At 38.6% G+C, this 17,167-nt stretch overlaps 1 protein-coding gene across 6 annotated transcripts in view; it reads right to left on the bottom strand.

The window, feature by feature from the left end:
• Positions 1-2,843: 2,843 nt before the first annotated feature.
• The window catches only part of SENP6 (SUMO specific peptidase 6), a 64,020-nt gene continuing 49,696 nt past the window's right edge, over positions 2,844-17,167 (bottom strand). For 5 of the 6 annotated variants that reach the window (XM_044421622.1, XM_044421624.1, XM_044421625.1 and 2 more), the window contains 6 exons: positions 13,601-14,034; positions 9,696-9,799; positions 8,669-8,757; positions 8,263-8,331; positions 8,023-8,173; positions 2,844-5,105 (listed from right to left, as the gene is read on the bottom strand). In XM_044421622.1, the coding sequence (XP_044277557.1) occupies positions 4,896-5,105; positions 8,023-8,173; positions 8,263-8,331; positions 8,669-8,757; positions 9,696-9,799; positions 13,601-14,034 (1,057 nt within the window). In that variant the 3' untranslated portion in view covers positions 2,844-4,895. The other variant, XM_044421627.1, reaches the window with a different exon arrangement.

The following is a 17,167-nucleotide window of genomic DNA, read 5'->3' as shown; positions in this document are numbered from 1 at the left end:
CCCTTATTGAAAAAATATGGCTAAAGTGTTTATTCAATAGAAATTATCAATGAGCCCTTGGGAAAGAAAGATACAGAAATTAAAAGAGTAAAATCCTGCTACACATGAATAACAAGACCTAGTTTTAGATTATTCCCTTAATATCCTGAACACGTAAGTCTGAGCTGGCAACTCTTTCAGCAACAAAAATAAAGACTGCCACAAGAGAATATTAAATGTCATTTGTGCCTCTGCCTCTCACAAATGTTTACCAGAAAGTCATATATTTTTCATGCTAAGTAACTTAAAACTTTTATAAGAATACTTAGAAGTTATTCTATCCAACATGAAAACCAATACAAGAGATACATCTAATTAGTCAGCTACTTGATAGGTTTGCTTCAACAACTCACCCATTCTGCTTTATTGAATACTGGTCATACCTTGTGCTATTTTAAAGCTATCTACACTGACAGCCTGCACATAAGTATATATTTTTTATAAGCACACCCCGGTAGTGCAATTCACTGGACTTACAAAAAAGTAAGCCTCGCAGGTTCAATATAACTTACTGCCAACCTTGTGTACAAGATTGCTGGGAGGAAAGTGGGAGAAGGGAGAAAAGTTGAAATCCCAGAAATATACAAATAATGGCTTATTGGCTCTTTTGAGTTTCAAATTTAAAATACCCTTTAGGTACACTATAAATAAGACCAAATAATATTATATACCAATATTATACCACTTCTATAATAGAAAGATAAAACTAGTATCCTTTAAATATTAATAAAAATTAAAGGACAAAAGTTTTGTAACACTTGAATGGTTACCAATATACATATTCAGGGTTGGATACAAACTTAGAGAAAATCCATTGCTATCAATGGGTCTTAAACTCAACTTACTTGAATCCCACTGATTTCAATGGGAATACTCTAAGTATAAAAACATCTTAATCTTTGTTGTTAGTCACGAAGTTGTGTCCGACCCATCATGACCCCATAGACAACATTCCTCCATGCCTTCCTGTCCTCCACCATCCCCCAGAGTCCACTTAAACTCACGCCAACTGCTTCAGTGACTCCATCCAGCCACCTCATCCTCTGCCGTCCCCTTCTTCTTTTGCCATCTATTGTTCCCAGCATTAGGCTCTTCTCCAGGGAGTCCTTCCTTCTCATTAGGTGGCCAAAGTATTTGAGTTTCATCTTCAGTATCTGGCCTTCTAAAGAGCAGTTAGGGTTGATCTCCTCTAGGACTGACCAGTCCAAGGGACTTGCAGGAATCTCCTCCAGCACCACAATTCAAAGGCCTCAATTCTTCAGCACTCAGCCTTCCTTATGGTCCAACTTTCACAGCCATACATTGCAACTGGGAAAACCATAGCCTTGACTATGCGCACTTTTGTTGGCAGGGTGATGTCTCTGCTTTTTAGTATGCTGTCTAGATTTGCCTTAGTTTTCTTCCCCAGGAGCAAGCATCTTTTAATTTCTTGGCTGCAGTCTCCATCTGCGGTGATCTTGGAGCCCAGGAAAATAAAATCTGTCACTACCTCCATTTCTTCCCCATCTATTTGCCAGGAAGTGAGAGGACCAGATGCCATGATATTAGTTTTCTTAATGTTGACTTTCAAGCCAACTTTTGCACTCTCCTCCTTCACCCGCATCAAGAGGCTCTTCAGTTCCGCTTCTTTCTGCCATTAGAGTGGTATCATCTGCATATCTGAGGTTGTTGATATTTCTCCCAACTGGAATCTTAATTCCAACTGGTGATTCATCTAGCCCCACCTTTCTCATGATGTGCTCTGCATATAAGTTAAATAGGCAGGGCGACAGTATACAGCCTTGCCGAACTCCTTTCTCAATTTTGAACCAATCAGTGGTTCCATGTCCAGTTCTCACTGTTGCTTCTTGACCTGAATATAGGTTTCTCAAGAGACAAATAAGATGGTCTGGGACTCCCATCTCTTTAAGAACTTGCCACAATTTGTTGTGATCCACACAATCAAAGGCTTTACCATAGTCAATGAAACAGATTTTTTTCTGGAACTCCCTAGCTTTCTCCATGATCCAGCATATGTTGGCAATTTGATCTCTAGTTCCCCTCCAGCTTTGAAATCCTGCCTGTACTTCAGTCTTAATCTAGCCACACCTAAATGTGAACTGCCAAAGGCCAATTGAGGAGGAGACTGATCTAACCCTGCTCTCTAAATCAGTTTTAGCTAGTGAGCACACTAACTCAATTAAATGAGTTACACTGACACTTACAGAATCACTTTTAGATATTAAGGAGCATAAAAAATACACCTGCACATAGTTTTAAGGGAACTAATCCTTTAGATTTTTTCAGATTGCTCTGTGATCCATAGCCAATTATTTTGTGGAGGTAGTGGAGAAGAGTGTAGAACAAGTCCAAACCCAGAGGTGGAATAACCAAACTGGTAATGCATAGCCACATAGGGTGTTGTGCAAAGTACCCCAATGGGTTAACCGTGAGTTAAATAAAACATAGGTTAATATAACATGCCAACCAGGTCACTATGGATTACTCAGTCTTGACTCTTGTTTGTAAGGTATTATGGGTTCTCAGTATTTTTTTAAAAATGCATTTTATATCCAATATGCTTCTCTATACAAGAGTCTTTGAATGTTATTGACAAGTTGTGCAAAGATGATCATATCCACAGAGATGACATTTTGCACCCTTCGGATTTTCTTCCCTTTCCAATGTCATTGGTGTCTTCCTTCCTTTAAGACTACAGCCTAACTTCTATGCACTAATTTCATTAGCACACGTTCTAAAAAAAGTTGAAAACAAATCAGTAGCAGGTTAGGCAGAATACATTATAAATACTCTAGGTCTTGACACCTGTTTTCCATTATTTTATTAAAAAAATAAATCTATATCAACATATGTATCAGCTTGCTGCATGACTTATCCTTTACCATAATATTAAGAGAGAAACATTGCATTCTTCACATCTTGAAAAGGAATACAAGCTCCAGGCCATTCTCAGGAATAGAACCGAATAATCAGAAACTAAGATACATCACAACCTGTTAAAAAACAAAAACAAAAATCTCATTTCAACCAAATCAAGATATTGCAACAAATAACCTTGCAATTGGACGTATGTCTTTTGCTAGGTAAATCTCTCTACTATAATGCATTCAAGTAGTACTAAAAGCAATTGCTAAGCCAGCAAATGTTTACATTTGTTTCCAACCCTTGTTTAATGCTTCCTCTTAACTAGCGTCTTTTAATTCCTAGTAACTCTCAGACAATTTTTAGACAAATACTAGGTAACTGAAAGTCAGTTATGCTCTTTTTGTATAATCCCAAGAACTGGTTCTGTATGAATTAATGGAGGAAGTTTTTTCCATGGTTTTCTGCTAACAGTGGTAAGCATGGGGGGGGGGGATATGGCAAAGGTAGGCTTCTTGTTCTTGTTAGGCTTCTTCAGCTGAAATGGATGCTATTTAACCATGCTTATGTGCAGTACTACAGCTGCAAACTGTATGCTCTTTTTATCAATCCTGTGACTTTGGAAATACTTCTTTGGAGAAAGTACTCTTTAAAATGTGGCTGCTGAGCATGTGACCACCAGCAAGAATCAAGAACTAATGCATAGTCGTCTGCCCTTTTGTAAACAGGTTGAAAAGGATGTGTGGCTGTGATGGTTGCATGAATTCCCTGCTTTATCTACAGTCCTGCCAAGGTATTTCATCCAAAACTATCTTCCCCTTTAGAAAGAACACAAAGGTCTCTTTTGGGCAAAGGCATTGTTACACAAAAACAAATAGTATCTCTCTTCTCATTTGGAGTACAGTACCTTCTGAATTTTTCTTTAGAAGTTATGGAAGGTAGTTGTTTTTGTTTGGACTATTAGAGGCCAGTATCATAAGGTGGAACTTTTTTACATAATTTAAAAATCAAATTACATCATGTCAATATGCCAACAAGTTGACTCAATATTATTAGACAACTCTACTTAAAATTAAGAAGCAAGCAAGCAAGCAATGAAATCTAGCAATATTTTGGTTTTCTGGGCATTACAAAAAATAGTAATCATACATTTAAAAATGTTTATCAGATAAAGCACATATGAATGCAACATTCAGAATTCTGACACAGAAATGTAATGTGGGCAGTATGCTGCTGTTTCAAGCCACTTACCAAAATACAATTTTATAATGAAAGAATGTCAGAGTACAATTAAACAACATTCAGGAACCACTAAAAAGGATCCAGTATTATTACTTATGCTGACTGTATTTGATACTGTGCTAAATACTGCTTGAATAAGACTTGTGCAGCATTATCCCAAGCACTTGTGAAATACCCTCTTTCATTATCTGAAGCATTCATTACTGAAGATCATATTGCCTGCGCTTGGATTTAAAATGCAAACCACTCACCTTGGAAACACAATGCATTTAGACACATTCTTACATTGTTGTACATAGTTGAAGTAGAACATCTTGTAACGGCAACTGTAAATCAAAGTATGGATTTGATTACTTTGCTACATAAGCATTCCCCATGCATTCTAGAAGTCTTACTGGGAAATGTTCAATGACAACTTTACTTAACACAGAAAAGTTAACCAATTTATCCTATAAATATTTTCTTTATTTGCATTGTGTCTAGAAGTTACTATTGTTCTATTAACAGAAATTCATAACAAAGGTTTCCTAAGTAGTGAAAAACTTAATTACAAATGTTGAAAAAAGTTGGCCTAATTAACATATGTACAGATTTGTCTAGTTAATACATTGAGGAGAATCTGTTCAATTAATGACACACATTTTATAAGCATCAACAGGAAACTTGATAATACTTGGAGTCCTTAAATTGGGTGGAGTGAATATGGTAAATTTCAGTTTTTTTAATGTCAAGATAACATGCCACAGAAGTATTCAGTCCGAACTGCTGTTGATAAATTGTTCTGTTGCTTCTTGAAAGGACTTCTCTGTCAAACTAGTGTCCTTCTGTCCCTTCTTTCCTTTGTTCTGCTGTTCCTGTAGATTCAAGATTATGTTCCTTATTTCTTCTCGTTTTGTTTTCATTCTTGGGCGTGGAAACCAGTCTGTCAGATTCATTGGTAGTTCAAAGCTTATAATGGGAGTCTGGAGGGCACAAAAGAAGTATGTTATAACAATAGTGTCCACATGGAAAATCTATGTAGTAATGCTGTATAAAGTACTCAAGGCGGCAAACTTCCCACCCTTCTGACCACATTACTTAAGTACTGTAATCCACCCCCCACATCACTTCCTAGTACACAAAATATGAAGCAAATGACCGGTGCAGCTATGAGCACATTCCTTGCAGTGTCTTCCCTTTATTTTAGTTTGTTATTTATAAACATTTCATAGCTGTTTACAGATTCTGAAAATGCAATAAAATAAGGCAATACAAAATAAAACATAGCAGCAAAAATCAGAAAGCAATGGAAGTTAAGGGAGACAGAAGCGGCTAGTTCCTTCCAAAATTGTTACATGCTATCTTTGCCTCCTCTGTTAAGAGCTAATTGAAGCACCCATCCATCTTCCATCAAGTCAGTATATGCAGGTTGGATGCAATTTCTTTACTGAATACTGCTAGTTGAATAATTAGTTCATCTTGTCTTGAAAAGAGATACTTTGAGAGAAGTTAGGTCTCACACTAGTGGCTGATGGATCAGGTAGATATGTTAGGGCCTTTGTCTAGGAATGAGAAGGTGGAGCACTGGTTTCTCATTTGCGTATCATCACTCCAAGTCATTGCCCACTCTCCCTGTAGGCATGGGTTAAGTGAAGCTCTGCATAGGAAGTCTGGCTTCAAAGGGTGGTCAAAGTAAGTCACTCTTCTTTCATTTCCAGTGGTTAGTCTCTTTTCTGCTTGTTCCTATAACTGCTACTACTACCTTCTAAACAAGGTTTCCCTTACCACCTTTTTATTTTTATTTATTTATTTATTTATTTATTTATTTATTTATTTATATTTATTTATTTATTTTTCAATTTATATCCTGCCTTTTTCCTACAAAGGGCTCAAGGCAGCTTACATCTCCTCCTCGATCTTATGTGGAACCTTCTCTCCCTTCTCTCCACATAGTCCCTCTGTCCAGCCTTTTCCAGCATCTTACATCATCCCTGGCTTGGGACTTCTTTGCTCCAGCTGCCTGGCCTACCACACAGCACTGACTCTACTTTGCCTTTTCATTTCCGCCTCAACTACACCATTCCCAAAAACCCACCCCAGCTAGTTGTCTTGGCATATTTTCTGCCACTGTTGGACCCAATTGAAGCTAGGAAGTTATAGCACTTACTCAAATGCCTCCATAGAGAAAATATCCTCTGAAATAATCAAGACCCAAACTTTGTAAAGGAATACTTTACAAATTCAGTTTTTGTGAATTCTGATGCAAAATGAGCTAAATTGCATCTTTCAAAATAATATGTAGGAACTTGATTTTGCATTTGCTGTATGTTCTACTATAATACTTGGCCAAATCTGTGGCTTGCACCATTGTTGTACTCTAGGAATTGTTAGTTGCTTTGACCATTTTAAGTGGAATAATACTGTATTAAATACCCATATGAATCTTACCAAATGAATCACAGACAGTCTTAAAGGACTGCATTATGTCCAGCTGGAAGGAAGGAATTCAGAATATAACTGGAAAAAGCCAACAAAGGGCTTTTAAAACCATCTACTCCAGCTTTCTTTTTGTTTATTGTTTTATGATGCTTATAGGTTTGGAAACATATTGATTAGTGTGTGCACGTGCATGCATTTTGAGCTGCCTTGAGTTTCTTTCCGCAAAAAGACAACTAAAAATACTCCAAAAAAATTCCATACTTATTTGTGCAAGGGCAGCATCCAGCAGGGTTATCCCAATTACCGTCTTCTGCTCAATCTGTTCATGCAACAGGGCTTTCAAGCTCATAAAAATAACTTCATAAATGAGCAGGATTGCTTGTTTCTACATTGGAACAGGTAAGGGAGCTTTGTTCTTAAGAGTTCTGGTAACCTTCCCTATTCCGGAAACCAGCACTCGATTATTCTTAGAAGCATGAAAGCACAGTTGTGCAAGCTGTTGCTCCCACATGCGCCTACGCACAATAGGGTAATACCCATATGTTTAATTTCCCTACAATAAAACCACTAACCTTAAGATTCTTCTCAAATAAATGGCTCAGTATAAAATTTTTTAAATGTTTTACTTTGTCATTTTACTCAGGTACACCTTAACTACTATATTCCATGCATCATTAAGCTCACATTTAAATTACTGCAGTGCACTTCATGTGGGGCAACGCTTGTGCTTGAACTGGAATCTGGAACTGTTGCAGTATGTGCACATATTGCACTGGTACTGAAGCCACTGCTCTGACTACCTGCTAGCTACCAGGTCAAATTCTTTTGAGAGGCACCAAACACCATGTTTTTAGGTGTCTGCTAAAAGTCACACCTCTTTGCTCAGGCCTTCTTTTCTGGTTGATTGTGCTGCCTGCTTTAATTGCTTTTTAAACGTTTGATGATTATCTGTATTTATTACAATGTTGTATTTTAATAGGACTCAGACAATCTGGATTACATTTCCCACTCAGCCATGGAGCCAACTAAGTGACTCTGGGCCAGTCAAGACACTCAGGCTACCTCACAGGGATATTGCTGCAGGGATAAGATTGAGGGCAGTGGGAGGAGTATGATATAAGTTGCTTTGAGTTCTTTAAAAAAAAGAAAAAAAGGCAGGATATAAATCTAATAAACAAACCACGTTGATAAATATAAATATGCTAAGTTAAGCAGTACATAAACTGATCAAAATAAATATAGGGAGAATATGAATATTCCAAGTTGATAAACTTGGAATAAGTTAATAAAATGGAGTAAGTTAATAAAGTTAATAAATAATATTAAGTTTATTAACTTAATAATAAGTTAATAAAATGCTGGGCATGCATGTCTCTAGAAATCTCTGTGGTTACTCATTCCAACTTAATATTCAAATGCCAACTGTACTGAAGTGGTTAACTAAAAATATCAGCAACTCACTTCAAAAAAGCTTTCCACATACTGTAGAACATAAACACCACAATCGCTGAAGTTGTTCTGCTGTGGCACTTTAGGATTTGAGCCTTTCATGACATCTTTGGAGAAACTTCGTTTACTACCTTTCCTGACTTCCCACTCCACTTCCAAGTATCTGCAAAACAAACAATATAGCTCAGATTTTTTTTTACAGCGTGTTTCAATTTCACATAAAAGGTTTTGCATTGGAAATTAGCTACTCACTCCCTTAGTGTTCTGACGACATTTGATCTGGAAGGGCCTCTCAATGAATCCATAAGCAAAATGCAAGGCCTACAAGTAAACACAGTATTTTTCCTCCATTAGGGCTACAGAATAAAGCAGCAGCTTCTTGTTAGAGCCAGGCCAGAGTGTCTTCAATTCCCCTGCAGCTCCCAGAGCAGCCTCCCATGTCATCTGAAGTTCCCCAGCCTTGCAAAACAGCATTAGAGATAGGGCTGGGAAGAGCAAGGGAAAGGGAAAAATTGAACAAAAGAACAACACTGCCTTTCCCTCTTCCTCCTCTATAAACTCTGGATCAAACTCAAAGGTTTTAGTCTCATTAAAAAAACTGTTACACAGAGTTAGACTTATTCACAGACAGTTATAAATACCTTTATTTAAAACTTACTGTTTACATATAGTGGGCTTCAGATGCCATTGTCCTAATTCTGAATTACAAGTGTCATCTGCAAGGCCATCATCATCACTGCTATTGTCCTGGAAAATAAATGTGTTATTATTTTAAAAGATTCTCTCAGACTCAGAGAAGCTAAATTTATAAATAAAGCCAAGAAGTACATTCCCTACTGGCCTACTTCAAATCAAATATAACATATCCTGACATATTGATAAGGTTTTTAACCATTACAGCAGAATAATTTTCTTCTTAATATTTGTGAATACTGAAAACATACTAGTTAGCATACCTGGAAAGTTGTAAGAATTGGACACTTTTAAAATAACTTTCTAGTATACTATCATTCTATTTACACTAGAGTAATGAATCTCCCTTAGGATTTTAAAATCATCATATACAAAAACATTCCCATAATATAGGTAATTAGATTTTGTGTGAAGCTATAAAGTGACTTTTTTAGTGACTGCAATAATGGATAAAGCTTGCCTTCTAGTGGCTGAAACTGGAAAGTTAACTATGAATGTACTATCCTAATGAGCTCCTGTAGATAATACAGTACCTTAATTAAAGTGCAAAAAGCAGTGCTAGTAGCACTAGGAAACAAATTTAATATCTACCTATAACCAAGCAGGGATAAATAATAACCATCTTTTAATCATTTCCCTTTGCACTGTCACAAAAGTACACTGAAACATCACACTGCTATCTTAATAGTTTATTCCTTTTAAATCAGTGCCTATTAAAGTGGTTGGAGAAGCTTACAATGCACCCAACACCCTATACATATGCTAAACTGAAATTACCTCACACACATTACCTCACGCTCATAAATGCCAAAATACAAAACATATAATTATGTATAAAAGTATCACGGTGAGTTAAGATATGTTAATTGGTTGCTTGTTGCCCTATAATACCCAGTTTCACTGTAATACTTTGTTTTAAACACTGTAGGAAAAAGTTTAGTCTTACAGCTAAAGAATACTGGTTACCTAAGTAAAGTTGTTAGAATTTTTACCTGGTTATCTTGATCTTCTGAAAAATCTATAAGCTCATCTTCATTTAATTTGCCACTGTCAGCTGAATCTTCACTATAGTTTAGCCTAATTTTCTGTAAGCCATCTGCATTAACCATAAAAATTAGTAAATTATAAAAAGTGTCATACACATAGATGATCTCTCAGAGAGAAAAGTGAAGCATGAAGTGGAGTCAATGGATATTATGCCAGCAATAATCCTGAAGAACAAATGATTAACTGAAATAAGTCTTGCAAAATAAGTGAACCATATTTTTGCAAATATACATTTCCTCATTAACAATGCAAATCTGTACATGTCCACTTAGAAGCAACTCCCAAGTTTAAATGATAACAGATTGCAGCTTCAACCATTATATTTAAAATACCTACTATATTCCAAGGTTTATTTATTTATGGGCTACTTTTTAACCCAAATAGGACTTAATTGTCATGTTTTGCAATTTCAAACATAAAAAAAAAACAACCAAATAGTTACAGTTTCAGAAGGAGTTGCCTTGTGCCTTATCCATCTCCCTGCAGACATGGCTCAGCTGAGGCTTTTTCAGATGGACAGAAGTGTTCACCTGAACAATTTTACAATTTTGAAAAGTTCAAAGGCATTTGTACAAGTAACTGCACTAAAGATATTTTAAAGGGGGAGTGACAAACCAATGACAGCCCTTCAGGTGTGCCATTGGAGTACTTTGAAGGGGCTGTTACTAGCTCTCAAAGCTCTGTTTTTTTAAATCTCTGGAAAAGAAAGAAAAGCGGGGAGGGGGGAGGGAGCTGCTGCAAGTGTAAAAGGGGGAGCTAGCACTGGCAGTTGCCGGAGCTAGGTCAGCAAGACTGACAAGAGGTTTCTGCAGCTCTTCCAAAGTGCCTTGCTCTAGAAATTTCCTGTAAGATGCGTTAGGGTTGGTTGTTGTATCAAGGAAACAACAACTGGGTTTGGTTAACTAGCTGATCACTTGTTACTCTCCTTTTCCTTTGTATATTATAAACAAGTGAATACATGGAAGAATTCAAAACTCCTTATTTTAGCAAACAAGGAAATTCAGTACCTTAAGTGAGCAACAGCAGCTGTTCTCTAATTCTGAAAATAGCTTTTGCCTTTAACCATCCACATTTTCAAGAGAAAAAATTCAAAAATGACCAAAGAATCCATCTTGTATCACGTGTAAGAAAGCTAATATTAACTACCTTTGCCATTAATGTACCAAGCCCAATAGTAACACACAAACAGTAATTTTAGAACTGCTGGAGCTCTGGGGAGGGGCTGACTAAAATTTCATCCTAATTCAGATACCCCAAATAATAAAAAAAATAATAAACCTTACAATTAAACTTATCCGACACATAGTCACCTGGAAGTACCTGGTGCTCCAGCAAAAAATGAGCAGGTTTGCATAATCACCCCAGTACAAATGCGCTGCAGAGTGTGCCAACAACCAACCCACCTATTCCTGCCAAGGATTTGGATGGTTGCCATGACATCTGAGCCTGGAAGGCATGGCTTGTTGGAGGAGAAAAGAACCCTCCTTCAATAAAACATGGGCACACCATGGCAACTCCCCACCACAACCCACAATAGCTTAAAGAAACAATGATGGGCTGCATGGAGCATACAAACTACCCCAGTATCATTTCTGGTCTGAAAAAGTCCTTAAGCTGTGCCCCTCTTCTGCTACATTACTACTCACACAACCACTTCACTTTTACTATGAATCAGCTGAAACTGATTAGAATAATTTGAAGCATGCCTAATGGAAAGTGTGCAATCTCCCCTCCTACAGCAATGTTAGAGGGGGTTCTATTAAAAGAATTGGAAATATCTAGCTGAGAAACTGCCTTATGAGGCAGTTTGCTTATCAGAGTACTATCTGCTCTTCAATGGTATCTATTCTCCCGGGTTTCAGAAAGCGCTCTATCATGGCTATGTTGGCTGAGACCCTTTTAACTAAAAATGCTGGACTGGAACAGACTTTCTTCATGCACAGTATGCATTCCAGGTTACTAGGACCAAAATGGGAAGACAAATATTATTTTGGAGACTTCAAATACAACAGCTGTCAAACCACAGTGCTTTGTATATATTCAGAAATGTACATACATGGATGTTTCCATATCCGTGTCCCTAAACCTCGTTCTAACAATGATCATGAGTTGCAAATAGTGGCAACCCCTCCCCCTGCTACTGTAAAGTCACTAACAGTGGCACTTCGGAGCAATCATCACGGGTTCACCACCCTTTAAAAATGTTTTCGTCCCTAAAATTGTGCAAATGTTTGTTTTCTTCATCACTTTTGTAAGCATATGTGTAGTCTTGCTTGATCAATGTCCCTCTATGATTTGGCTGTCAAAGGGAATTGCAGCACAGAGCACTACTGTTGTGGTAATTACAGTCTCAAACACTTAGCAAGAGTTTAAAAAAAAAAAAACCCTGAAAAGACAGAGTGAATGGGTTCTCATGGAAGTGTCAGTGTAAGTTCCCAAGTGGCCTATTTGTTCCATCCTGGTCTGCCACCAATATGAAAGTTAGGGGTTTTTTCTGTTTTGTACAAACCTGTCAGGAATATTTGTGCAACTTCTTGGACTGGAAATATATGCACATTTAATGACAGAAGTAAATAGAAGGGAATTCTTCCTAAATTTAAGGTCTGGGAAGTAAAAGGGAGAAATTTGTATACCTGCAGTTAATAGATCAGTGAATGCAGATGAGCAAATTGTTCTTCTATTTACTTCTCAAACATTAAATTTGCTTATTTCTGCAGTTTTTAGAACTGTCAGGAAGCTGTAGCAATAAGTGCTCCAAAAAGGCCCAGCTAAAGAGAGGTGGAGTTAATTATCTCTACTTCTTGGAGCTGCTAGAAATTCAGGGAAGGTGAAAAGAGTTGAGCTATGTCAGCTCAGCATTCAAAACTGAAAGGATTATATTGCTGAGAAGGAGAGAATTTCCTCACTGCCATTTTTGGTGCATTTTCTGACAACTGTGTACAAATTTGCCTGCAGGCAAATATCCATGAATGCTACCTACTCTTTGGTGTGACTGCACTTGGAATATTGTGTTTACTGTAGGTAAGGCGACCAGAACTGAAGGGCAACAAAAATGATCAGGGGACTAGAGCAACTCCCCTATGAGGAATGGCTGCAACAACAGGGAAATTCAGCTGAGAAAAAAGGCAGATAAGGGGAGACATGGTAGAGAGTTTTAAAATCTATGGTATAGAGGAAGTAGAGAGGGAGACATTTTCCCCCCACTACCACAACACTTGAGCCCAGTCATCCCATGAAGCTGATTGGTGGGAGGTTTTAGACAGATAATAGGAAGTACTTCACAGTGTATAAACTATGGAATTTGCTGGGTCACTTTTTAAAAAGATTGGACAGATTTATGAGGAAGGAGGCTATCAGTGGCATGCCTGTATTCACCGATTGCTGAGGAGCTTGGACAGGAGATGGTCTTACACCCATCCTGCCTTGGTCTGATCCAGCATGTATTTTCTTATATTCTCCAGCTCCACTGACAGCTGAAACATACAAGGAACAAGCAAGACTACACATACTGGACTGTTTTAAGAATGCACGTGCAAAAAGCTACCAAGAGTATTAGTATTATGAAAACCATTGTGCAAGTTTCTGGGACTAACAAAAATGTAAATAAAACCTCAATTGTACATTTTAAGGCTATGCTTTTTTTAAAAGAAAAGTTTTGAAAGAGGGTAGTGATCAGAGTAGGGAGGTGGCAACAACACAATCAATACAGTGTAATTTATTCAAAAAGCAGATCATCATGTTGTGCAAACTTGTCCATTGCTTTTGAGCAGATATCTTAATATATCAAATTCCAAGAAAAATTTCTGTGCTCTTGATACTAAAACGAACATAGAGAGGCAAGAGTACGCACCAACAGCCTGAATGTGAGTTTTATGTTCACTCTGCATGCCATTCGCCTCTGTAGCCCTGTGGTCATGTTTATGACATACAAGTTCCACAGTTCTGAGTTCTTCTGTGGTGCTATTTAACTGATTCAGTTTTTTAAAGCCACCTTTCACGGAAGGGCTTCTTTTGCAGTATAGCGACTCACTCTCCTCAGCCTCTGGGCTTGTGTCAGTTAAGCCTGCAATTTGCTTCTTGTTCAGCACCTTCTTTGTTATTGTTGCAGAGGGGGATTGATGTAATATATCCAATTCACTAGGTAAAGGAGGTGAAGTGCTTGAGTCTTGATCTAAAGAGGAAGATTTAACTTGTGAAGGTACAGTTTCCTGGTAATATGGATTGGTCTCATATATGGGTTTCTCTAAACCTGGAAAGCAGATCACAGCCAAAAACCAATGTGCTCTGCAAAAGAAAAGCACACAAGCAAATAAAAATAACTAAGCCGCCATCTTAACATGTGCTATAATACTAAACATGTTTTGGCTTCCTTTACTGACCAACTAAAAATCAGTTATTGCCAGGTCTTTCTCCCACACAGAGATGTGCTAATGATACTACATCCCTGAAATGCAACATGAAGTGGTCAAGGGAAGTCCCTTGCTCCTCTGTACACACAAAGATGAGAAGAGGGAGCACAAAACAAACTCCAGCTCCTCAGAAGTTCAGAGCCAAATTTGGGCAAAATCTTGAAGCTTCCTATGTTCCCAACAGGTGCTGCAATTTCAACATAACCATTGCTGCACACCTAGCCACTGAAGCTTTTCATGGCACAGAGACCAGAGGATGTACTTCATATTCCCACTGCAGTTTCAAGAAGAAATAAGGGGGAAGAAAATAGGTGATCCATCTTCAAGTGTCTGCCAGAAGCAGTGATTCTGCTCTCCATTAGACCCCAAGCCAATTGTTGTTGTTAGTTGCGAAGTCGTGTCTGACCCATCACGACCCCATGGACAACATTCCTCCAGCCTTCCTGTCCTCCACCATCCCCCGAGTCCACTTAAGCTCACACCAACTGCTTCAGTGACGCCATCCAGCCACCTCATTCTTTGCCGTCCCCTTCTTCTTTGGCCATCTATTGTTCCCAGCATTAGGCCCCTCTCCAGGGAGTCCTTCCTTCACATTAGGTAGCCAAATTATTTGAGTTTCATCTTCAGTATCTGGCCTTCTAAAGAGCAGTCAGGGTTGATCTCCTCTAGGACTGACCGACTTGATCACCTTGCGGTCCAAGGCACTCGCAGGAATCTCCTCCAGCACCACAATTCAAAGGCCTCAATTCTTCAGCACTCAGCCTTCCTTATGGTCCAGCTTTCACAGCCATACATTGCAACTGGGAAAACCATAGCCTTGACTATACACACTTCTGTTGGCAGGATAATGTCTCTGCTTTTTCGTATGCTGTCTAGATTTGCCACAGGGGCAAGCGTCTTTTAATTTCTTGGCTGCAGTCCCCGTCTGTGGTGATCTTGGAGCCCAGGAAAATAAAATCTGTCACTACCTCCATTTCTTCCCCATCTATTTGCCAGGAAGTGAGAGGACCGGATGCCATGATATTAGTTTTCTTAATGTTGACTTTCAAGCCAACTTTTGCACTCTCCTCCTACACCCGCATCAAGAGGCTCTTTAGTTCCTCTTCACTTTCTGCCATTAGAGTGGTATCATCTGCATATCTGAGGTTGTTATTTCTCCCAGCAATCTTAATTCCAACTGGTGATTCACCCGCCTTTCTCATGATGTGCTCTGCATATAAGTGAAATAGGCAGAGTGACAGTATACAGCCTTGCCGAACTCTGTTCTCAATTTTGAACCAATCAGTGGTTCTGTGTCCAGTTCTCACTGTTGCCTCTTGACTGCATATAGATTTCTCAAGAGACAAAGAAGATGGTCTGGGACTCCCATCTCTTTAAGAACTTGCCACAATTTGTTATGATCCACACAATCAAAGGCTTTAGCATAGTCAATGAAACAGAAGTAGATGTTTTTCTGGAACTCCCTAGCTTTCTCCATGATCCACCGTATGTTGGCAATTTGATCTCTAGTTCCTCTCCCTCTTCGAAATCCTGCCTGTACTTCTGGTAGTTCTCAGCCCACATACTGCTCGTAGCTTGCAGGATTTTGAACATCACTTTGCTAGCATGTGAAATGCGTGCAATGGTGCAGTACTATGAACATTCTTTGGCATTGCCCTTCTTTGGGATCAGACTGTAAACTGACCTTTTCCAATCCTGTGGCCAATGTTGAGTTTTCCAAGTTTGCTGGCGTACTGAGTGTAGCACTTTTACTGCATCATCTTTTAAGATTTTGAATAGCTAAGCTGGAATACTGTCACCTCCACTAGTTTGTTGTTGCTCAGACTTCCTAAAGCCCATTTGACTTCACATTCCAGGATGTCTGGCTCGAGGTCAGTGACCACCGCATTGTGGTTCTCAGGGACGTTAAGCTCTTTCTTGTATAGTTCTTCTGTGTAATCTTGCCACCTCTTCTTAATCTCTTTTGCCTCTGTTAGGTCCCTGCCATTTTGGTCCTTTATCATGCCCATCTTTCATGAAACGTTCCCTTCATATCTCCAATTTTCTTGAAGAGATCTCTGGTCCTACCTATTGTTTTTTTCTATTTCTTTGCACTGTTCATTGAAGAAGGCATTCTTATCTCTTCTAGCTATTCTCTGGAATTCTGCATTCAATTGGGTGTATCTTTCTCTTTCTCCCTTGCCTTTCGCTTCCCTTCTTTCCTCAGCTATTTGGAAAGCTTCCTTAGACAGCCATTTTGCTTTTTTGCATTTCTTTTTCTTTGGAATGGTTTTAGTTGCTACCTCTTGCACAGTGTTGCGAATCTCTGTCCATAGTTCTTCAGGCACTCTGTCTATCAGATCTAATGCCTTAAATCTATTTGTCACCTCCACTGTATATTCATCAGGAATATGATTTAGGTCATACATGAGTGGCCTAGTGCTTTTCCCTACTTTCTTCAATCTTAAGCCTAAATTTTGCAACAAGAAGCTCATGATCTGAGCCACAGTCAGCTCCTGGTCTAGTTTTTACTGACTGTATAGAGCTTCTCCATCTTTGGCTGCAGAGCTCACAGTCAATCTGATTTCTGTGTTGACCGTCTGGTGAAGTCCATGTGTAGATTTGTCTCTTGGGTTGTTGGAAAAGAGTGTTTGCTATGAGCATCATATTCTCTTGACAAAATTCTACCAGCCTGAGCCCTGATTCATTTTGTACTCCAAGGCCAAACTTGCCTGTTATTCCGGTTATCTTTTGGCTTCCTACTTTAGCATTCCAATCCGCAATGATGGTAAGGACATCATTTTTGGTGTTAATTCTAGAAGGTGTTGTAGGCCTTCATAGAACCAGTCAACTTCCGCCTCTTCAGCACCAGTGGTTGGGGCATAGACTTGGACTACTATGATGTTGAATGCTTTGCCTTGGATTCGAACTGAGATCATTCTGTCATTTTGGAGATTGTATCCCAGTACTGCTTTTCCTACTCTTTTATTGACTATGAAGGCTACTCCATTTCTTCTGAGGGATTCTTG

This window comes from Varanus komodoensis, unplaced genomic scaffold (genome assembly GCF_004798865.1).
Source record: "Varanus komodoensis strain SLA01 unplaced genomic scaffold, ASM479886v1 scaffold12, whole genome shotgun sequence".
NCBI lineage: Eukaryota > Metazoa > Chordata > Lepidosauria > Squamata > Varanidae > Varanus > Varanus komodoensis.
This window is presented reverse-complemented; position numbering and strand designations above follow the sequence as displayed.